This window comes from Urocitellus parryii, chromosome 9, assembly GCF_045843805.1.
Source record: "Urocitellus parryii isolate mUroPar1 chromosome 9, mUroPar1.hap1, whole genome shotgun sequence".
Lineage (NCBI taxonomy): Eukaryota > Metazoa > Chordata > Mammalia > Rodentia > Sciuridae > Urocitellus > Urocitellus parryii.
In genome coordinates, this window is record NC_135539.1 from 49,964,752 (window position 1) to 49,988,296 (window position 23,545).

At 39.7% G+C, this 23,545-nt stretch overlaps 1 protein-coding gene across 2 annotated transcripts; it reads right to left on the reverse strand.

Annotated features, from left to right (window-relative positions):
• Nucleotides 1-981: 981 nt before the first annotated feature.
• On the reverse strand, nucleotides 982-23,129 carry Map3k8 (mitogen-activated protein kinase kinase kinase 8). Of its 2 annotated transcripts, none has more exons than XM_077802658.1 (8): nucleotides 22,741-23,129; nucleotides 18,520-18,878; nucleotides 12,665-12,832; nucleotides 10,898-11,159; nucleotides 9,741-9,847; nucleotides 4,043-4,195; nucleotides 3,126-3,372; nucleotides 982-2,093 (listed from the first exon to the last, which is right to left on the reverse strand). In XM_077802658.1, exons 2-8 carry the CDS (start codon nucleotides 18,853-18,855, stop codon nucleotides 1,963-1,965), a joined length of 1,404 nt encoding a protein of 467 aa, XP_077658784.1. In that variant the 5' UTR covers nucleotides 18,856-18,878; nucleotides 22,741-23,129; the 3' UTR covers nucleotides 982-1,962. The 2 variants fall into 2 exon arrangements, with proteins under 2 accessions (XP_077658784.1, XP_077658785.1); XM_077802659.1 differs by lacking the exon at nucleotides 22,741-23,129 and adding an exon at nucleotides 22,360-22,440.
• Nucleotides 23,130-23,545: the final 416 nt, after the last annotated feature.

Genomic DNA, 23,545 nt, shown 5'->3' on the forward strand with positions numbered 1-23,545 from the left:
CTCTGAAATCATAAGCCAGAATAAAACTTTGCTCCTTAAAAGATGATTATCTCATGAGGGAATCAGGGCAAGAAAGATGATGGAATGAGATGGACATCATTACCCTAGGTACATGTATGATTGACTGCACATATGGTGTGACGCTACATCGTGTACAACCAGAGAAATGAAAAGTTGTGTTGCAATTGTGTACAATGAATCAAATTGCCTTCTGCTGTCATATATACCTAATTAGAATAAATAAATTAATAGACTTTTTAAAATCACGGAAAAAAGGTGATTATCTCAGGTATTTTGTCACAGTGACAGAAAACTGATTAATGCATAAGGGATGGCATTTTTTTACGTAATACATGAAAGAGTCTTGAATTCTATTCACTCAGTGAATGAAAGATAGTAGTCCCATTCAATAATTTTCATTAGATTTGGTGTGTATTAAATTTGCCTTACACAAAGGAGAGTCAGTTATTAATTTGCAAATATTAGGGCTGGGGATGTGGCTCAAGCGGTAGTGCGTTCGCTTGGCATGTGTGCGGCCCGGGTTTGATCCTCAGCACCACATACAAACAAAGATGTTGTGTCCGCCGAGAACTAAAAAATAAATATTAAAATTCTCTCTCTCTCTAAAAAAAATTTTAAAAAATTTGCAAATATTAATAAGAACATGAAATCCTCCATTCATGGGAAATATAAAAGTATAAAAACAAAACACAAAACAGGACCCCACTTACCATAACCAGTGGCTTATGATTTTTTTTTTTTGGTACTTCAACATATCAGAGGATAAAACACATGTCAGTTGACAACAATGGCTTTAGAGAGCAGCAATGGGAAAAAAGTACACAATTTGCAAAACTCCCAGGTATTTTTTTTTTGCCTTCTTAATTCTCCTTCAACATATGAACCAACTTATGACCATCCCGTCCCAGTCAAGAAGCACACTTTTATAATAATTAAGACAAAATATTAAATTTATTCAGTTGATTTGACCAGTCACATTGGACAAAAATGTTGGGTTTCCTTTGCATAATGTAAAAACATATTTTAAGTAGGAATACTTACATACTTTACAATGCTACAAATATGTACATATATGAAAAATTCATGAAGGCATTTGATATAAAACATACACAGTATGCCATTTTCATATACAAATGCTTTAAAGAAAATACTCAGAAGAATTACAAAAGTAGTAGTATCACCAAGAATTTACAAATGTTTCCATTTTCTTAAAGGTCACATTTCTCATCCTTTGGGATGTACAGAGATTATGTGGTTTACACAGTTTTATCCACATTCAAAACATCATGTTTCAAATGCTTTAAGCATAGCATGTACAGTACAAAGTGTTTCCATAGGAACATAAAAGAGACTCACTAGTGGCCTGCTGTCTGATGGCTCCTAAGTAAACAGCCATTTTTAAGGCACTAGTTAAGCTTATTGCTTCAATAGTCAAGTTATTCTATTCACCCAAAATATAATGTATTCAAATGATACTTGAATCTACCAACAAAGGCTCCAAGAATTATCCTACTATATACACCAATATATACAACACAATTATTCTGAGTTAAAGGAAGATCCCACATTTAAATAAGAAACAAGAATAGTAATTTTAGGCTAGTCTCCTCGTGATTGGTATTTTTAAAATTTCAAGCAAAATTCACACTGAATGAAATCAGTCACCAGAAATGATCCTTCTATCAACTTTTCCCTTTCTTCCTTTAATTCCTGTCACATGAGAAATAAGAACCTTGAGACCTGGCATATACCAGAGTAGCTTCACAAATCAAATCCACAGGGGCCGCTTGGAGTCCCATTCATATGTGTGTCACTGGAATCCCCACTGCCGGCTTTTAATAAAGGGTATAATTCACTATCTAGAGCCACTCTGTAGAGTCTGCAGATCCAAAGTCCAGGAGATAAAGGCTGTCTTTAGTTGAGAGCAAATAGTGCCATCCATCAGCCATATTCCAGTGTTGGTGGGCCCCGAACAAGATTGAAGTAGCCAGCCAGGGCACCAAGGTCTATGTAGAGAGAACGCTGTCTCTTGAGCATCTCAGATTCCTCAGTGCTTCCTGTGCATGAAGAATCTGAAAAGGGAAACATTGCAAAAACACAATAAAATACAAGGGGCCATGTGAAATAACACACACATATTCCTTCTGCAAAGAAATGATCCTTTGGGGCCTACTCAAACAGGGTCCAAGCTCTGGTTTTGTTACAGATAGCTCTTTGAATACTCTATGGGCTAATTAATGGATCATGACATAGACCAAAGAGTTCAAACAGGAGTTAATGATGACAAGAAATTTGTTAGAAATCCTGGCACATTTTACAACAACCCAGATGGTTTTCTTTAAATACAGAAAAAAATCAGACAAAAAGCAGAGAAATGGAAACAAGCATTCCAGACTTGACACCTGGGTTTGGGCCTCAATGGACTACGAATGCCACAGATTAATAAAAATGAAAGTACCTCTCCATGCATGTCCAGTCTCCTGGAATGCATAATGACTTTCCTAGATGGAAACGATTCAGAGCTGACAAAGAGAGTTTAAGCACAGAAAGAAAAAAATGCAAGTTGACTTCAAACTCAGTATTTTATCTGTTCAGAGTAAAACAGTGCCAGGAGGCTTCTAACCCAAGATGCGATGGTCTTACCCTGTTAATTAAGGTAAATTAAGTTAAACATAACCTGCACTTACAGCAAAGTTGTCATGCTCCATTTGTTTTTAACACCAAATAATAGTCTCTGTTGCAAAAAAGCAAGTCAGAGGCAATTTTTAATGATTACCTTAGGTAACATTCACTTACCCTGAGAACCTGCTATAATTTGATGGTAAATTAGCCATTTTTTAAAAAAATTGCTTTTGTTAATGTTTTTGTTGAATTTCTCAAACAACACATGGTATTCAAGAACAGCGCCTGCCCAGTTGAATTCTTGGGCTCAAGGGATCCTCCTGCCTCAGCCTCTTGAGCAGCTGGGACTACATCTAGGCATGTGTCATTGCACCCTGTCATTCCCCCTTTTTTTGGAATACATTCCTGAACTACATCAGAGATTTGACACGAACAGAGAAAGAATAGAGGCCAGGGGCACTGCATGCCACAGGGTGTCCTACCAGCAATATTCTCGGGAAGCTCCAGCTCCTTCCTGCTCAACAGTCTCTTTCGTTCAAAGAGAGCGGAGTCCAGGCTCTGACAGCGTGGCTGATCCTCTCTGGGGGGATTCAGGGCTTCATGTTTTAGCAGGTCTGCTGCTCTCGGACGGTGATTGGGGTTCCTCTCCAGGGCGGCTTCTATCAGCTCTCTCATGCCTGGACTGCAGTCATCAGCTATATCTTCCAAAGGAGGTGCTTGCTTGTGGATCTACCGAAAAAACCAGTTCTTAGTATCAATGGCATGGAAACAGACCCTCAACAGAGGTCCAGACCCAGAAATTAATCTACTCCCCACCATACAATTTACAACAAATATGGTTCATACTCCTAAAGAAGATTCCCTTTAATTTCCTAGGGCACTTAAACCCATATTTTGGCTTAATGCTGCAAAAAGTACATGCTAGGTTTGAATAAGCAATGACCGCTTCCCATGGATGGCCAAAGGTCACCATGCAATAATAGGAAAACATTTGCTCTCAATAGCAAAATGGGAATTGCACATTCCACTATAAGCCAGGCTGGAGCAAAGATCAATAATCTACCTTTTCTTTAAAAGTTTTCAAAGAGCATATAAAATTTTCTTGGTTGACAGATTCGTAGTATATTGACACTATAATGTGGTATTTTATTATTACATATACAGTGCAATAGAATAGCATATAATTTATGCCCAATGGACATTTTGGTATGTTCCCACTAGAATAGCCCTGTTTTCTTTGCAAAATGGAGCTTACTTCCACAGGGGAGGAACTCACAGCTAACTTTCATGAACACTATTTCACCATCACCCCATTCAGGAGTGGGTATTATGGGAGGTAGAACAGTCCCTCCCCATCAGCAGGTGAAACTACCCCCATCCCTGGTTGACCCTCACTTACTATATACAGGTAAGAGGGATAGGCTGAGCGGGGGTAGCGCTTCACCCAGGGCGGGGTGCCTGTCTGCATGTGGATGAGCGTGGCTCCCAGGCTGTAGATGTCTGCCTTCGTGGAATGGCCTCTGCATAGGATCACTTCTGGACTCATGTAAATCTGGAAAAGATGTGGGAAACATCAGCCTGATTCCTCTCAGTTGTCTGGGTTTCCATTTCTCTAATCCAGTTCTGAAAATTGGCTCATTCGTTTTTATCATATTTTTTTCATGTTTTGTCCTTTCAGAGGACAATGTAATGTCATTGCTGTGTTCTCTTAAGCTAAAGAGTATGCAGCAGACATCCTCTTGGAACTAGGCAGATTTGGATGGATGTATCCCTGCAGTCTGACAAAGAATACCTCCTTCCACAGACAGAACATATGCTTCATCAGACAGCAAAGGGCCTACAATAAAGAAGCCACCTGGGACTCCCACCAAACACTGATTGGGTACAGTTAATTTTTCTATCAAAACACCAATTCCTTTCATATATATATAATTTTTTTATTTTTGGTAGCAGGTATTGAACCCAGGGGCGCTTAACCACCGAGCCACATCCCCAGCCCTTTTCATATTTTATTTAGAGACAAGGTCTTGCTAAGTTACTTAAGGCCTTGTAAGGCTGGCTTTGAACTTGCAATCCTTTTGCCTCAGCCTCCCAAGTTGCTGGGATTACAGGCATGTGACACAGCGTCTAGCCTCCTTTCATATTTAAGTGATACTACAAATATACTTCCTCATCTGTTATTTAGTTGTCAAACCTCTAATTATCAGTAGTGTTAAAAGGTGGCAGAAACTTACAGAACATCAACACCAATTGCTTGGAAGGGAAGAACTTTAAAGAATAAAGTGTAATGCTGCAAAAGGGGTCCTAATGAGTCATTTCTTTTTTTTCTTTGTGGTGCTTGGAATTGAACCCAGGGCCTTTTGCATGCAAGGTAAGCACTCTACCAACTGAGCTGTATTTCCATCCCCTAATGAGTCATTTCCATGGACCACCTTTTACTTCCACCTACCATGTAAGCCCAGTGACTGAAAATGACATGCCTCCCACATTAATGGTGTCTAAGTTCTATTTAGTATAACAGGTAGATACTAAGTAAGTAGGGCTAGTTTTATAAATAATTCTCTAAGAAGTGCTTATTTCTAAACTTTTAAGAGTTAAAAACAGAAAATATCAGTAGCCAATAATCCATGTTTATGGCTAGGTACAGACATAGTAGGTAATATCCTAAGTTTTGATTCAGGTTGAACATCCCTAATCTGAAATCCAAAATTTTAAAGGTTCCAAAATCTGAAGCTTTCTGAGTTCTGAGAATATGTCACAAGTAGAAAATGATACCCCTGACCTCATGTAACTGGTCACGTAACACAAGTGCACAAGGCATGGTGGCACATGCCTGTAGTTCCAGCTTCTTAGAAAAGAGGGCAGGAGGACGATTTAAGCTCACAATTACAGGACAAGCCAGGACAACACAGTGAAGCCCAACTCAAAATAAAAACAAAAATAACTCCAAACTACAGAAACAGAGGCATATTAAAATTATTGTAAAAATTTTCTTCAGGTGGGCATGAAACATAAGTGAATTTCCTATTTTGGTTTGGGTCCCATCTCCAAAGATATCTCATCATGTATACGCAAATGTTGCAAAATTTTAAAAAAGCCAGGAATCTTAAACATTTGTGGGATTAAGTATTTTGAATGAGGAATAATAAAGCTATTATTTAGGTTTAAAAAGTGTTGATGCTGTCTGTCATGTGAATATGGAGAAAAGGGTAATGTTCCCAGAATATATCTCTGAATAAGTAAGTAGAGAACAAGCTTCAAAAACTGGGGAAATTGCCCAGTTTCCCCTTCCCAGCCCTCAACTTCATCCTACATCTCACTTCCAGGATGACTTCCTTTCACTCTCAGCAAACATGCTAAACTGAGCTCTCTGTTCATAAACTTTCTCTGCAACAAAGACAGAGTATTTAGATTTTGCATGGAGTGGGCGTTCATATCAATAGAGGAAACCTATCTCCTTCAGGCCCCTCAGGGTAAAGTAAGGATTAAGCCAATTATATATTGTTGGTATAACCAACAGTGGCCATGTACAGGTGGCTTTGCAGACTCTTCGCACACTGAGGCTGCATCTGGCAATGGCAGCATAAGGGTCCAGCCTGGTGACCTGGATGCTGGCCCTCAGATAGACACCCAGAACTTCTTGGCTCAGAGCTCCTATTCCCTCAAGCTCTACAAGAGCCAGAACAGGCAGACCACTGAGCAGCAGGGCATGATGTACAAGCACTCTTCAGGCTGGCTGCCTGGAAGGTGCAAACAGAACTAATGGGACCCTCTCTGAGAGTTGTACATCCTCAGGCATAGGTCCCAGAGTAAGAAGCCTGATGTCAGGATTAAGTCCTTTGCCTCTCAACCTGTTTTTTATTAAGGGAAAGACTATGCATGTGGATGTATGTCTGTATGCATGTGCCTGCGATGATTACATATCAACCTAGAGATGGTAAGACCAGGCTCAGAAGAAGGTGAGAACTTTAAAAAAGGACTGCACTATGGATGTAATGATAAATTATTACTTATGTTCATGCAATCTTTGTTTTTATCATATAAAGTAAAACTAAAAAAAATACATGCAGATGGACCCTTTATATGTTTTATATGGTTATAATATAATGCTCTGAATATGAATGCTGAGAGTGAGAGATAGACAGACAGAAATCCAACACAGATGACTGGTATTTGTAAGCTATTATATGTTACGGATCAGAAGTCATCTGGCTGTGCAATAGCCATGTAGCTAAGTTCTAAAGGAAAGCAAATCCATGATATGTGTACAGTTGACTTTGACTAAATATATCTCATTTGCTATGAGAAATAAAAGCAAGTTTACTGAAAGAGTTCATTGATAACTTTACGAAATGTATCACACTCCCTATTAGCAAATTTTAGTCTGTGAACACTGCACAGATAGTAAATGCAGGTTGATTGAAAGAGAGTTTATAAACACCAAAGCCGGTTTTGCACTTCATATAAAGTAGTTTGCATTAGCTGAAAAATACTTGTCTAAACACTATGCAGTGATGAAATCTGCTATTATGTCATATCCAAGTATCCTTCAAGAATCCCCCAAAAGACACATCTTTCTCTAACATTGCAAAATGTTCAATTTGACTGCATTGCCAGGAAGCAAAAGGTATTTTCCATCTCTAATACCATAAATAGTTTCTCATACTGGCTCCAGGAAAAAGGGTGGAATGTCACATATCTGAACTACTAAGTAATGCCAAAATATGCTGAAACATTTTCCAAAGAAAACATGTCATAAGCATCAAGTCTTATTAGATTTTGCTCTGGCAAAGTACTCTTAAGATCTGAGGATTAAACATAGTTGTTGTTGTTTTTTAACACTCTACAGTTTCTCTTCTGAATATTATTCTGCTCAAACATGATGATCAAGAAATTTCTCTCAAATAAGTTCCAGAAATTACATCAGGCATGTCAGCAAAACAAGGGTTTCTTCACTGCCCGGGAAGTCTTTGCTTTGGGAGAGTTAAGAAAAGGATAACAGAATCTCGGTTTAGAAGCAAGATTTTTTTTTTTTTCCTCACTGCAATTCAGTTCATGACAGCATATATACCAGCTACACTATGGGCTGTCATCTGGTTCAACACCAAGACTGATATGGTAGACTTGAAGCAAAATGTAGCCAAGGACTCTCTTCACTTCCAGTGGCCACTATGGGTGTGGGAGGTTCAGCAAAGAGTAGCCAAGAGGCACCTTTACCTTTCCCAGGTGCATTGCTGTGTTCCCATCACATCCTATTGTGAACTCAGCTGCTGATCTCTTAATAATTCATGTGAATCTCAAAGAGATCCTTCTGGAGGAGGGAGGGATGGGGAAAGGTTGATCACTGAGAGCTCAGCTGTTATTAGATATGAGCAAAAAGTTCTGGTGTGCTATTTGCATGGTATCATGACTATAGGTTGTGATTGTGTACTGTCTCTCTTGAAATGCAAGAAGAAGGATTTTGAATGTTTTCACCATAAAGAAGCAATATAAGTTTGAGGAGAGAGATGCTTAAACTGATATATATATGTGTATTGAAACATCACAGGGTAACTCATCGATATGTATGATTTATGCCTTTATGTATGCATGAATAAATAATTAAATAAATGTAATTAGGCATCACATGATATGGTACGTGCCTGTAGTTCCAGCTACTCAGGAGGTTGAGGCAGAAGGATTCCCAAGTTTGAGGCTAGCCTGGGCAATTTAGTAAGACCTGTCTTAAAAAATTAAACTAGAAAAAAAGGGCTGGAAATATAGCCCCAACGGTAGAGCACCCCTGGGTTCAATCCCTAGTATTGCAAAAATAAATAAATAAATTTAGTTAGATAAGAAAATAATATGTTAGAATAACTTTCTAAAAAGTAAATCGATCAATCTAATTGACTATACAGTGGGGACCAAGAAGTATCACCAAGGGCACATGCTGGCTGGTGTCCTTAACAGTCTGTCACATGGCAGACCCTCAGTAGACACTGGCTATAGTCAAACACTCAGCCTAATGATGGGAATGTTAAATATATTATTTGAAAGCCCATAAATGTTTGCCCCAGAAACTCATTTAGATTCACAGATGAGCTAAATAGTATACCTATTTTATATCTTCAAATGAGATGTGTTTGTGCTAATGACTTCAGGTTTATTATAAGACACCTAGAACGAGAAATAGGGCTTTGTAGGAAGTTCTCAATAAGTAGTAAAGATCATGGTAATTAAGACCATAATTGAAACAAAACATAATGGTATTAGTTATATTAGTAGTACATTTTAGCAATATATTTATTATGTTAAATGGGCTATGTGTGTTATTCAGTGGTACAGTGCTTGCTTAGTGTGTTTGAGGCCCGGGGTTCAATACCTAGTACTGAAAAAAAATAATTACACAGTAGGTAGACTTTAGGCTTAAAGAAAGAACAGAATTCAAGTCTCAGACCTGTTGGAAGCTAAACAACTTCAGGTATTTTATTTTGATCTCTTCCAGTTTATTTCCTTATAGTATAATAATATGATAACATTACTACCAATAATAGAGTTGTCAGAATTAAATAACATAATTCATTTACAGTGTTAAACCTATTTTTGTAAAGTTAACTGTAATTTCATAACTGCTTTTAAAGCTGAATTGTGGATGTGCAAGTTGAATCTCTCTTATCTGAAATGCTTAGGACTAGAAGCATTTCTGATTTGGGAGTTTTTTGGATTTGGGAGTATGTGCATAAACTTTACCAGTTGAACATCCCTAATCTCTGGATTTTCAGATTAGGATGAGGATTGCTCAACTGGTAATCTATTTTGGCATTAGATGGTGTCTAAGAGTTGTATGTTATATATATATACACACACAAATATATATGTGCACATGCATACATATTATATTATAATATTATAATGCATTATAAATAGTAGAGAATAAAGAATTAGAATTAAAGTGTTAAACTAAAAACTTGGTACAAAACAAAAGTGACCATTAAATTTGTTCTGATGAGAATGACTTTCATGTAATGGTTTTCATCCCCTTCTTTGTCCTTTCTCACAGTAATTCTAGAATACATTTTTTCTAAAGATACTAAATATTTTCATATGAATATAATTACCTCTGTTCCTCGAAGATCCTTAGGGAAATAGATATCTTCAGTCATCTGAACGCTTAGGCCAAAATCCACCAACACAGCTTTTGTGGACATGAAAACAATGTTGCTAGCTATAACAAGAAGAAAAAATTTTAGCACAAAATTGTTTTTATATCCTATGTATATAAAATGAAACCATTATCTAAAATAAAAATGAGTCTCAAATCAGAGCAGACTGAAACGCTTTCCCTAATGAGAGGGTATATTATGTTTAAAAGAGGAAGATGAATCTTGATAAGAGTTTAGGTGAAAATCATTTCAAATCTCAAGAATTAAGCCAATGCTGGCATAGATGATTACAGCCATGAATAATGCTCAAGAGCTTGAGTTTCAAATTCTAAGATATAAGCATACTATTATCTAATTACTTTTTTAAAACAGGAAGTACAATATTCTTCTCTTTTTTTTCAGTAAAAATTGTGCTAGTCCAACTTAGCATTAGGGGGGTTTTTTTGTATTTTTTAATTTGTAGATGGACACAATACCTTTATTTTATTTATTTATTTTTATGGGGTGCTGAGGATCAAACCCAGTGCCTCACACATGCTAGGCGAGCGCTCTACCACTATGCTACAACCCCAGTCCAACATTAGGTATTAAAGGTTTATAATGGGTTTCTTCTTTATTTCCTCACCATATCTTAATTCTAGAAAAGGGTCAGTAAAGCCTGGCTGATCGAATTATTAACTAGTTGGTGCTCAAAATTAAAATTAAAAAGTTACTTTGTTCCTAAAAAACTCTTGATTTATGTGTTTAAAGAAGTAACTTTTTTTTTATTCTTTCAGTTTTGGGGATCCAGTCCAGTGTCTCAAGCACGTTAAGCATGCTCTCTACTACTGAACTCCACCTCCAGCCTTGTTAACAATGGCCAAGGCAGAATATCTTAACAGATGTGTGGCTATAATCTTTGAATCAACTGTTGGGTTATCATCTTTTCATCTGACTTTTAAAGTGCTATCAACCCAGCCCATTTCTAAGACCTACCTCAGGTGCAAAGAGAAGGAAGGTGAACTGTGCTGTCTTCCCTGCCACTGAGGCTTCAGGTTGAAGGAAAGAGCCCACTTGCCTCCCACCTCAAGAGTCTGCTTAAGCTAAAATACTACACACCCCAAGCTACTCACGTTTAATATCGTGGTGAATCACTTTCTTTGAGTGTAGAAAATCAAGTCCCTTGAGAACATGCTTTGTCACCCAAATAATTTCAAATTCTCTCATGGGTCCACAGCTCTCCAATTTTTCCAGAACAGACCCACCCTCGCCTGCTTCCATAAAGAGATGGACAGTTTCGCCCCAAAGGACAGCACCATATAATTCAGCGATGTTCTCATGCCGGAAGCAGGCCTGGATTTCCACATCAGATGGTTTAAATTGATCTACGGGGATCTAGAATACAAAAATAGGAACAAGAGTCTAAACAACCTGAGAATAATTGAAAAGTATAGAATACTGGTCAACCAACAAACCAGAGGGCAATAAATAACCTCAAAGCTACTTTGACTTGTATGAAAAGGTATGTCCACCTTAAAGTAATGTTTACCTCTGATCTGCCTCTACATTATATCAGCTCTCGGTATAAAATTCAAAACAAGTACTCTAGTGAATCTTTAAGAAGGAACAAATGAGGACAACATATTTTCGGTCCTTTAATTATGATAAGAGATTGAAACATAATATTCAGCAATTAGTTTTTATTTTATTTTTTGTTAAATCCAAATTGAGTGTTTGGGTCTGGGGATATAGCTCAGCAGTAGAGCACTTGCCTAGCATGCATGAGGCCCTGGGTCTGATTCCTAACACCACAAGGAAAAAAAAGATGAGTGTACTTTATTTGACCACACTTTAAAGTCCATTTAAAACAAACAAACCAGACATATATGAAAGTGTAAAGACAGTGAAATGTCAAACTCAATGAACTATCAACTGAACACATAAATGAAATCCCCATCTAAATAAAAATACAGAACTCTACCAGCAAACCAGAAATCCCCTCTTTGACTTTTCCAGTCACCATTCTACAAGGGTTCCCCACTATCCTGGTGTCGAGAAGCATGGATTTGTTTTGCCTGTTTCTGTCCTCTATGTAAAGAGAAATCTCATATAGTAGATCTTATTTTGTGTCTGTCTGCTTGAGCTCAACGTGATGTTTTTGAGAAGCATCCACATTATTTTAGTCCTAAATCATTTATTCTCCTTGTAGGACAGTATTCCAGAGTATAAATATCCTACCTGTCAACATTGGGAAAGTTTCCAGTTTGGGACTCTTATAAATAGTACTCATACGAACATGTTAGAACTTAGTTCTAGCTTTTTAATGACCATGGACATGCTTCTGTTGGGTGTACCTACAGAAGTGGAATTATTAAGTCACATGATGGGTGACTGCTCAGCTCAGGTAGACTCTGCTAAACACTGTTCCCAGGTGGCAGCACCTTGGCAGTTATCACTTAATAAGAAGAGATGGGGTGTTTTCAATATGTGGTATATATATTTAAATTCAGCCCTTTAAATCTGAAGCCCTGAAAAGCCTTTTGCTTTCCTAGTCTCCTTCTCTGCCTAGCCCCCTTGTTTGTGGAGAGGATTAAAGGAGCTACACACAGATTGCTCTTACAGTGCAGGAGAGCTGGCCTTCACTCCCCTTCAAGGGAGATGATGCTGTCCAAGCTGTTGCTAAATATACCAACACATTCCTTTAATTTGATTAAAATCAAACAGGCACCTATGCAGACATTCAGGGGCTGAATGGCACCAGGTAGAAAGAAAATCCAGAAAAACAAATGCTTTGGGGTAAGATACACCTAGATAAATCCAGTGTAAGGGTAAGAAACTTGGATTAATACAATTAAAAAAAAAAACTCATAATGTCAAACATGCCATGTGAATGTACATACCAGTTTACATGCCATTCTTTTCTTGGTCTTCATATCTTGTGCTAAGTACACTTTTCCAAAAGCCCCCCGAGGAATGAAATCCGAGCCTATGTTCCTATAAGTCAACTTCCAAGGGATGAGGAGAACATCAGAGTCTATTTGGTAGCGCCCATTCTGGGGAGTGATTACCTATTAGAAAATAAACATGCAGCAGGGTGAGAATCTCAGCAAGGGTTGTCCACCCAATAAGAGCTGGTTATTTTAGAAGCATTCTTAAACACTGCATTTAAAATTAATGGTGCCTTGTGTAATCCTAACATTGTACAGAGACTATATTTAGAACTTGAGCAAGACAGAGAAAGCATGTAAGAGAGACAGAGATCCCTGGTCGGACCTAGTCACATTTCCATCTATGCATGAGTGATTAATTGTCAAATAGAACTTCAAAATTATTTATCTAAGGAGGATGACCCAAAGGCTGAATATGAAGATTGCCAACTGTGCCTGCACATTGACTTGTTTCTATTAAAATGTGCTAACCTGTTTGTCTGCATAGCTCTTACTCACACATGATGCATAGAGAGAGCGTGGAAATTACCTGAGGATCATGGAGGATTTTGGAAAACAATATGTGATGCCAGAGCAATGACTTAACCATGCCACATAAATAAACTCAGGGAAGGATCATTTCTCATCCACTTACTCATTTAATATCTATTTCATGCCTAATGTGTGTCCAGCACTGGGATTGGCGCTCAGGAGGCAGCCATGAATGAGAGATAGAAGATGCCTGACCTCAGAGGGTTTGAGACCAAGCAAACACTTAGAACCGGTTTTCAAAACTAGTCAATGCAAAGAAAAAAATAAATAAATAAATAAATGAGTCAACTTGAAAATTAAGAGCTAATAGCAATGAGGGTGACGAGGCTATGGGCATTTGTCAAAGTTCAACAAAGTGGACATTTAAGCTCTGTGGGTTTTACAGGGTAGAAAGTATATCTCACCTTTTAAAGAGGAAAAAAAATGAAAAGATAACAATTAAAATGAACACAAATTAACATAATAATCCATGGGAAACATGACCAGGAAGATATATCAAGAATGTCTAGAATGTTCTTTCAAGGGATAGGTAGGTAGTCTCAAAAAAATTAGTTTTTCCTAAATGCAACAAGAAATATTATGGCTTCAGATTATGAATTCAGGAATTTCTCAAACTATCTAAGGACATCATGCTATACCAAGAACAGAAGCACCTGAAGGGGAACATAAAAAACTGCCATATCTACTCTACAGGGCAGGAATGAGCACCTGACCCAGTTGCAGATGGCTGGGATTCCTCACTCATCACTGTTTCAGGCATAGTTCTAGAAACCAGAAGGGTTGTTCCCTCAGCCTCCGTGATAGCTCATTTTAGCTACATCAAGGAATGAAGCAGAGAATAACCCTGAGAAATGCAAAGTCACTAAACCTAAAAACCAGACATTTACTGAGTGCTTCTGCTTGTGTGGGACCCTGTGCAGGGCCCTGGAGGGAATATGACTAGGTACAGACCACAGTCTTGCCTTGTTTGAAACATGACCTCTTTTCTCCAAGTGCCGCCTATAGTTGCTGGAGGCCTCTTTGCAGCATGCTGAGGATATGGTGCACATGTAGACAGAATTATACTCAGTACTCAACTGAACTTGATTTGTGGCCCTTTCTTGATGGCAAATATTAACAGACCCAATTTCACTGCACCCTCCAGTTAACAATTTCAGGGCTTAATTCACCTTCATGAAAGTTTTACTTTTGTCCGAAATAATTTTGCTATGACCCAGTTTCACCCTCTTATTCTGTTCAAGAGGATGAAGGACATTAATGGGATTGGTTTATTGAGTGCTAATTATGGACCAGGCAGTATACTCAGTACTTTAATGCATCATCTCATCAAAGTCTACAATGGTCTTCTGAGGCAAGTATTATTTTTATCTCCATTTCATAGATGAGGAAACTGACTTCAAGAGTTTAAGTAATCTACCAGTCAGTTCCAGAGATAGGATTCAAACTCACATCTGTCTTAACGCCAAATCGTAGCTCCCATTGTCTGCCTAAGAGCCTTTTGTGTTCTAGAAGGAGGCAATTAAATCTGAGCTATGATGCAAACCCAGTTATTAAAAGCCTACATTTACATGTCACTGAGCACATTTTAGTCTTTTCCTCTACAAGTCTCTTCAACCCTAGTTTACCCACTTTTGTGTCTTAAGGGCCTTGCTCCGAATGTCCCGAGTTCCCCATGGCTACTTTGATGACAGGCTCTGAACTTGTGATGTACAAATGCGGACCAATGGACAGTTTTGCAAAGTTCCTGGTTCTTTCCCTAGCCTTAGACCTTCCCTATTGGGATTTGAGATTTTCTTTCATTCATTCATTCATTCATTCATTTATTTATTTTCCTTCTTTCTAGAGGCCCCACCAAAGAATCTTATGGAACTCTATGCTGTTTATCTCTGCCAATTCTTCAACTTTCCAAATGCAAACATTACATCTTCAAGTGTAAACACTATGATCCTGCTTTCTATTTCCTCATCTAGATAATAATCCATCCTCATCTAGATAATTCCCATCCAATATTGGGTCCGGGAAGAGCACTTGAAAAAATTTCTTAAGTATTTTAGTAAGAAAAAATTCTGTAAATGACTATATGATGTAAACCTGGGATACAGTCACAGAAACAGATTATCTAGAACAAAGGCAAAGCTAGCTCTGTCCTACTCTGCTGGTCACAAAACACACGGAACCTTCACATTAGGTTCTGGGCTGTAAGACTGATGGCAGGGGCGTTGAGTTCAGAGGCTACAGATGCTGAGGCAAGTTACACTATAACACATGAGTAGGATTTTTGAACCTAGAGAAACTCTGACTCCATGACTAACCCCCAGGGAACGTCACCTTTGAATTCTTTGGGGGCCCTTCAGCTCCACACATAACCACGAAAGAGTTGAGTGTTTGAAACCCATTTTGGGTTATCTATCCCTGGATCAAGTCATAAGACAGCCTAGGTTATTAAAAAACAAAAGAAAACTTGTAGTGTTCTAACACAAAATAATTGCTAGTTAGTCTCCTAAAGTTCCTTTCCTACATCTCACTGGATGTCAGTGGAACCTTTAACAAATATTATTTTTAGGAAAATAGCACACACACATGCACACACACACACACACACACACACACACACACACACACACAGAGTACCATTCAACATGCCTATGCTTCAAGATATTTTTATAATTCTTGGTACTCCACCCTGCCTAATTAACTCTGCAGCGTTGTGGTTGTTGGCTGCTTGAACACACCTGGTCTCTGTGCCTCCAGGCCTTTGCACATGCTGTGCCCTTCTTCATCCGAAACACTCCCCACCTCATCTGGCTGACTCCAACTCCATGCTTCAGACCTTGGCTTAGGTACCAATTCTTCTTGGAAGCCTGTGCTGTCATTCTCTCTTCCCCTACCCATACTTGTGGCTCTGTGAGGTGTTCTGCTGAAGCATTCCCAGAACAGTTGCATTGGGAAGTGGCACACTGTTTTAAAATTACCTACTCACTTGTTTCCTGCATGCACCAGGCAGTAAACTCCAGTCTACTCAAAGTTCTGGATGTAGCTTCTGGAAAAGAACCTGATATACTATGGATGTCCCAACTATGGCTAGCAAACCAACAGGTGAATAAAGTTGTCCACCCTTATAATACAAAGGGATGGACATACAGGTACAATTTATAGATAGATTTTACCTTGGAACCAATCTAGATGGTAGATAATTCCCTACCCTGTTCTATCCCCACCCCCAAAAAAGACATTCTTAATTTGCAGAACCACTACTAACTTATGGTTGACTCTTTAAATGGAAAACAGCAAATAAAGCCCACAAGTGTAAAGTTTTGATAGGGTAGTAGATGGAGATTGATGAAAAGAAAAAGATCTGGTATATCAGCTGGGTCCATAGGAAGCACAAGGCTAGAAGGAATGAAAGTTAAAAGCAATCCTGCCTGCTTTACCTTCTGTCTCACAGTGGCTGAGATCAGAGATGACAAGTCCCAATGCCTAGGCCATTACTGATAAAGTAGGTTACCACCAGTCACAGAGGTGGAGACAATCTTTATGTCAGTGACAGCAAAGTCAATCGTAGCCCCCCAGACCCACTGACCACTGGCCTGGTGAGACTTGATCCACATTCCTGTGCATTTTGAGGTCCTTCTCTTATTCCATTCTGTTTTTCAGACTTCTTGCTTTTGCACATTGTTGATCATTTTTGAAATAAAAATATTGTGAAAGCTTTCAAGATCCCTACCTTTATGGTAATGTCCTATTTTAAAATTTTTCTTTAGTATGCATTTGTTCCTTTATAGAGCATAGGCCCCTGGTCAGAGAATGACAACATTTTACTTTTACTCTTTATTTATGAAATTTTCACTTCCTTTGAATGGATTAGTTTGTCACCTTTTCTGTCTTAGCTTTTCTGGCCTCACTCCTAAAAACTTTCAGGAGGCTATTTCTTTGTATTCTTTGTAACTTTCATGAATTCTTTTCTATACATGCCCCATCTCTCCAACAGTCTGAGGGGCCAGGGGAATGGCCAATCATACCTAGTTCTTTATATGTTTACTAGCAAGGGCAATTTGTTTATTCTGAAGGTTTTCATTTAACAAATAGGTAAAAAAAAAAAAATCAAACATAAAAAGTCTGTTCATCATTATACACATTTATATTATTAAAATCAGGCATTGCTCCCAGTTCAAATTATTACTTCCTATTTATAAAAGCAAGTAATATTCTGAAAGCAAAGGAATTAGTGAACTATTAAATGCATTTTATATCCAGTATATCCAGACCAAAGGAAGCCACACAATAATGCAAAATATAATCTTGCTCCACATTCACCTGAACATAATTGGCTTCTAACAAAACAACACAACATAGCTGACCTAAATTACTGTGTTGTTTTTCATTAAATAGTATCAGACTGTATGCTCATTTATCACTAATATTCCCTGAGTATTGGCCATTCTGCTATTTAGATATACTAAAGGAATAGTATATATAGAGAGTCACTTTCATCAATAAGCAGGTTTTGCAAGCTACCACCTACTGTTTTGCAAACTGTTCTTTTTTTAAAAAATTAGATCACCTTTAGCCAGCACCCACATTCACCTCTGACATACTAAAAGCCTGGCACAAAGCCAGTTACACCTAAACATGTCACCTGATGGAACTATTGGGGCAACAAAGTGTTGTCACAATATTTTGGATTATTTGCATACTTGGGATGACTACGCAAATACATCATCTGTCTTTCAGACTGGCGATTGCAGAGTTGATCTGTGGGAAGCTATCTGCTACTTACAAACTAGGTTTCTGCAAGAACTGAATTTAGCCAATATTAGTGTATTATAACACTTAACAATGTGGCAAGAGAAGAACGACTAAATCAGCCTTTAAAAGTATTAAGTCAAAGAGTTTATTCACCTCTCAACTGAAGGACTCTCATTAAACCTCTCTTCTGTGTAAATGATGAATAAGCTTTTTAATAATTTTTTTAAATAAATGCATTATTAAGGACTGGAGGAATAGTGAAATAGCAGTTTCCTTGTACCATCCCCACCCCCCAAAAAAGACATTCTTAATTTTTAGAGCCACTACTAAATTATGATTGACTCTTTAAGTGGAAATTTTCACAAAGACTTTTTTTGCATTTTTAACATGGAGGTTATTCTTACCAGTAACTGCATTCAAAAACCACACCTGGAAGACAGTGTAAACCAAGTTCAAATGCCACCCTGCATTAAATGAAGCCACACTAGTAAAGCGGACACACAGCACTCAACTGATCAGAAAAAACATACCATATTTAATAAAATTCCAGATTCTTGTGGTCGATGTCCATAAAAATGCTTTGAGGTATTTGATATATGGTTTGCAAAAGCAAGCAAATCCTCCACGGTTCCATATCTGACGGATGACAACAAAGGCACCTCTTGGCCACTAAGCAGCAGAGAGTCCGAACGCTCCTCGTTTTGATTACTATCTTGACACATGGTCCTTAGACTGGGTTTGTAAACCGCTGGCTCTTCACTTGTATAAAGATTTTCCATGATGTCTATTACATCCGATACATTTAAATGTTTAATTAGTAAATCAATTTCTTCTTTATTGTCACTTCCAGTGCTCATGTACTCCATTACTGTGGTGCCTTCTGGAGAGTCTACGAAAACAACAACAACAACAACACACTTAGTTTACTATTGATATTTGCATTGGAAACCAATGGGAATCTGAATTGAAAGTACTGTGACTAGGCTTCTCCTTCCCTTTGTTCATAATGAGGGCTCTCTGTCAACAGTGTGTGTGAATTCAAGTGGACAGGCAGTGTCAGTTGAAAGAGACCTTAGATAATCTTTCATGCAGCCAGCTTTGCGAAGGGAAACCTGAGATCTAGAGATTCTGCTGGTTACTCACTGTGGCATCAGCTACTGAAAATGAACTTCACTAAACATAAATAAGAATAAAGAACAGCTCAGAACTCTTTAGTCCTGAGGTTCCCTGCTCCTTAGAGCTTCCAACTTCACACAGCCCAAGTGTACCCCAAAGTAGTATCTCCCTACAAGAATCACTGTCTTTTATGCTTATAGTAACTGTAACAAAAAAAAAAAAAAGAACTACTTGACAAGATTCAGGAACTAACTTACAAATAAAAGCCAGGTTGAGAACCCAAAGAAAGTAAAACAGATTTTAATCTAGGCAAATGTGATGTTGATAGGTCAAGTTTCAGTAAAATTCTTATACAAACAAGTTTAAAAGCTCATTAGAAGGGGGATAGGACCTCAGATCCTAGTTCTGCCAGGGGTAAGTATGAGAAAGGAGACAATTTGTCTAACCTGTAATACAGCTCTCCCCTTCTGTAATAGTATAAAACAAACATAATGTGAGTCCCAGAAGGTTAATTTAATATCTAAACCAATGACCTTCTAGAAGTTGCGGCAGCAGAAATAAGCCAAGAAAGTCCAATCTATCATAAGCAAACCACAGGTTAAGATCAACTGACTACCTCAGACAAAGCTGTATTTCAGTTCTTTTATGCAATCAGGTACAACAACTTGGGAATGCGTAGATGAGAAAAAGAATGCAAAGGATAAAAGAGAAGCTGTCCCTGTGGATCTTAGAACAACTCAACCCATTCCCAAAGTAAAAACAACAGGATCCAAAAGATCTAAGCAAACTTTGAAGCTATCTCTCTACTTAAACCACAGTATTCCTGAAAGTAGGGCCTCTCTCTGAAAGATGTTTATGCCCTGGTTGGTATAGCTCAGTGGTAGAGTGTTTGCCTACCATTCATGAGATCCTAAATTCCATACCAAACACCAAAAAATAAAATAAAATAAAAAAGCACAAGAATTAATACACACAGCACTACCAATGCTATGTATCTCGATCAACCTGGAGGTTCAGTTTAAAGCTTCAGGAAATGCTCTACCCATGGCCACCTGCATGCATGACCCAGCCATCTGCTTCTCTCTGAGTGCATTTCATTTTTCAAACAAATCCCACATAATTTAGTATCATCAGTCTCTTACCATCCTGCAGTCTAATATTCCTCTAGACTCAGGCAACTTGGAGTCAAACCTTAGCCTGCCTGATGTTAAACAAGTACCTTAATCTCTTAGTACCTCATTTCCCCCCTTCTGTAAAATGGAAAGAAGACCAGCACCTACTTCCTGAGAAGGCTGAGAGCATTAAATCAATTTGTGTGCACATGTCTGGTGCACAGTAAATAAACTGTCATGGGTAGCTGCTTTATGTGTATCAAGAGAGAAGTACCGAGTCATAGATCTGGCTTTGCAGATATCGCTAGCCACCTTTCTTATCAGCAAATGAGATGTGGCTACCTGTTCCGCAGCCTCCTTCACAGTAAACTTTTGAAGATTGCCTAAAGTAAGAGTCAAAGAAAAAAAGAAAAAGCAGAAATCTATGAAATGCTTTGATGGTTGCTACCTCTCAGAGATTGCTCCCTCTCAGAGATGTTGCATGTCTCTTTTCTTTTTCCTCTAAGAGCTCAGTAGTTTATAAAGACAGATCCAACAGCAAGATCTTGTACATTTTTGAGGGGAGACTGAGATTCAAGTTCTTGGCATCTGTAACATTATGAAGGGAACTTCTCAGGGTATGGAAGAACATTTGACTTCAGTTTCACTGAGCCATTTAGTTGCAGTTTCTCCTCATAGAATTTACTAGAAAAACAGAAGTAACAACAACAATGGCAACAAACCAGTCTAATTTATGGCCCAACTAACTGCAAGGATCCAAGCCTCCTGGACTGACTTAAATGGATCACTTGAAAGGAAATAAAGTTCCCAATGTTAAGATGACTTAAGAGAAGAAAAGTCTATATAATTTATTCAGTTGATCTAGAGAGGAAAGACAGCTTTTGGTTTTTAAATGCTGCAGAAAGTCTCAAGCATTTTATATGTAAACCAAAGAGGTTACACACACACACACACACACACACACACACACACACACACATGCACAAGCACACTCTTAAACTTTAAGGTGAGGGGAAGAGAGATCTGAAGGGGAGGACAGGAGAAGTGAAGGAGTGTTTGACACTGAGACTTTCCTCAGAGCTTGCTCCATTCCTTAGCAACTTAGGACTCTTGTCACACAAATCTGTGCTCCCTGGCAACCCTGATGACCAGTCATTCCTGCTATACACTCCAGCAAAGACACTGAGCACTTTCTCACCTTAATTAAGCAGACAGTAGGCTAACAGTTTAAGATATGCATGATCAGTACACATCTAGACAAAGTACAGATGGTGAATACATTTTAGTTTAGCAATAAAGACTTTTAGCATAAGATGACTGACCTAGATACAGTTTATAATAAAAATCCTCATCAAATTTTGGCTTTCTAATAGAATAAAAATTATGCTAATTTTATAAATGGAGAGATGGGCAAATACAGTCAAAAGTATGCACTCGAATTTTTTTCAGAAATCAGCAATAAAATCAAGAGAAAATACTATTCGTAAACATTAATGTAATGCTCCTGGCTACTGCCACTGACATAAACAAAACTTGAGTGTTTCCTGGCAAGTGTGAATGAAAATAGCCAAGATTGTTAGGCATGAACTTCTGCCTAACAAAAGATGAATACATCTTGTGTTACTTCCCAATTAGAAGATATTTTTCCTGCCAAAATAGTACATTGCCCCGCAGGGCAAATCTCTTAACTGTATTTTTGTTCTCAAAAAGTCCCAGAATGGTGCATTCCAGCCCTGTATAATCTAAGTCGCTCTTCTTCTAAATACCACAACTATCCTATTTCCCTTATAGGACAAAGCCTTAGGGCCATATGCCAGAGCTGACAGCACACAAACCCCAATCCATCAGAGGGAGGATGAGGGCCTCGGCTGGAATTGGAATGTACTCTACTTAGCAAATACGTTTCTCTCCCTGTTTTTATCAAGAGCAGCCTTTAATTACGGTCCAAAATTGTCTTTCAACCTAACACACACACACACACACACACACACACACACAGAGCACCATCACCACCACCAAACACACACTCCTTTCTACCTGATCCTTAAAGCCAAGGGAGCCTCAAAGGGCTAATAACTTATAAAAGTACCCATCATTTGAGCGAGTAGCAGAAGGCTCCTCCAGCCTCCACGGTGCACTCACCGATCTCGGAAGGGACAGTGCAGCCGCCCAGGCGGCGTCCCCCGAAGGAGGCGCAGTGACAGCGCGTCCGGGGTTCACAGCTCACTGCCCAGACCCGCACTGCCCAGTAGCCGGGGATCCGGGAAGTAAGAGGAAGGGGGAGGAGCCGCGAGTCCATACCTCGTGAGACCCTTGCGCAAGGTGCTTTCCAGCTGTGCCTGCCTGCAGCTGGCGACCAGCGCAGAGGGCCGCGGCGGAGTTGCAGCGGCTCACCCACCGCAACACTCCTAACTCACTTGGCCCCGGACTTCTCCGCTTTGAGGGCAGTACACTCTATTTCTGAGTGAGAAACCCCGGAGCACCCAGGGGAGGATGCCAAATGGCTCCCAAACTCTGGGTTACCTGCGTTCTTCGCGTACTCCCTCCAGCCCAGCGCTCCAGCCGGGTTCCCCCGAAGGCTCGGTGCGCAACTGGTGGCCGGCCTTCCGGAGCCAGGCACACCGGGGCACCGAGGTCTTGCGGCAGGATAGGGAGCCAGGGCGATCGGCCCCCGGAGCGTGGCGCGTCCTCAAGACTTGAGCCGGCGAGTGCGTTCCCGGCGGCTCGTGCTCTCAGGCCGTCCTCGTCGGCCCCTGACTCACAGCGTCTGAGCCAGCCCAGGGGCGGCGCAGCGGACGCCAGCCGCCGCCTCCCCGCCTTTTCCATTTCCCCTTTCTCTCCGTAAACAGAAAGAGACTGCCCGTTTGCCGTGGAAGCCCGAGCCCCCGCGCTGGGAAATTCCGTCCGCTCACCGCCCCCCCCACACCCGTTTGCCCTCGGGGCGCTGGGGCGGAGCCGAAGGCGGGACTAGGGAGGAGCGGAGCCGGGCGCTGGAGTCAGGTCATCTCCAGCTTGGGAGGTGTGTGTGTTGAGGGGAGGGGGGGATCTGAGGACAAACTCCACTGGGACCCTGGATAGCAGCCGCAGCCCTAGTGGAACTTAGGCAACACCGATGAGCTTGCTCCCAGACCTGTGAGCAGGGGAGGTACTAATGGCAGAGTCGGAAAGGGTGACCGTGTCCTTGCTCAGTTCTGAAGGAAGATAGTGTATTCCAGTGTGCTCACGCGCTCTGGCCTGCTCCAGTGTCCCAGGCTGCGGCAGGGAGGATACGCGCTCCTGCGCTCCACGCCCGGAGCAGGGAGTCCAGGCAGCTCTTCCTCTCCCAGCC

What these genes read in the sequence shown, in the direction of transcription:
- Map3k8 (XM_077802658.1), bottom strand. Translation starts at nt 18,855, where the DNA reads ATGGAGTACATGAGCACTGGAAGTGACAATAAAGAAGAAATTGATTTA. An exon ending in AAAGAATGGCATGTAAACTG is followed by an intron (nt 11,160 to 12,664) that starts GTATGTACATTC and finishes TTTGTATTCTAG; the next exon opens with ATCCCCGTAGATCAATTTAA. An exon ending in GATTCACCACGATATTAAAC is followed by an intron (nt 9,848 to 10,897) that starts GTGAGTAGCTTG and finishes TTCTTGTTATAG; the next exon opens with CTAGCAACATTGTTTTCATG.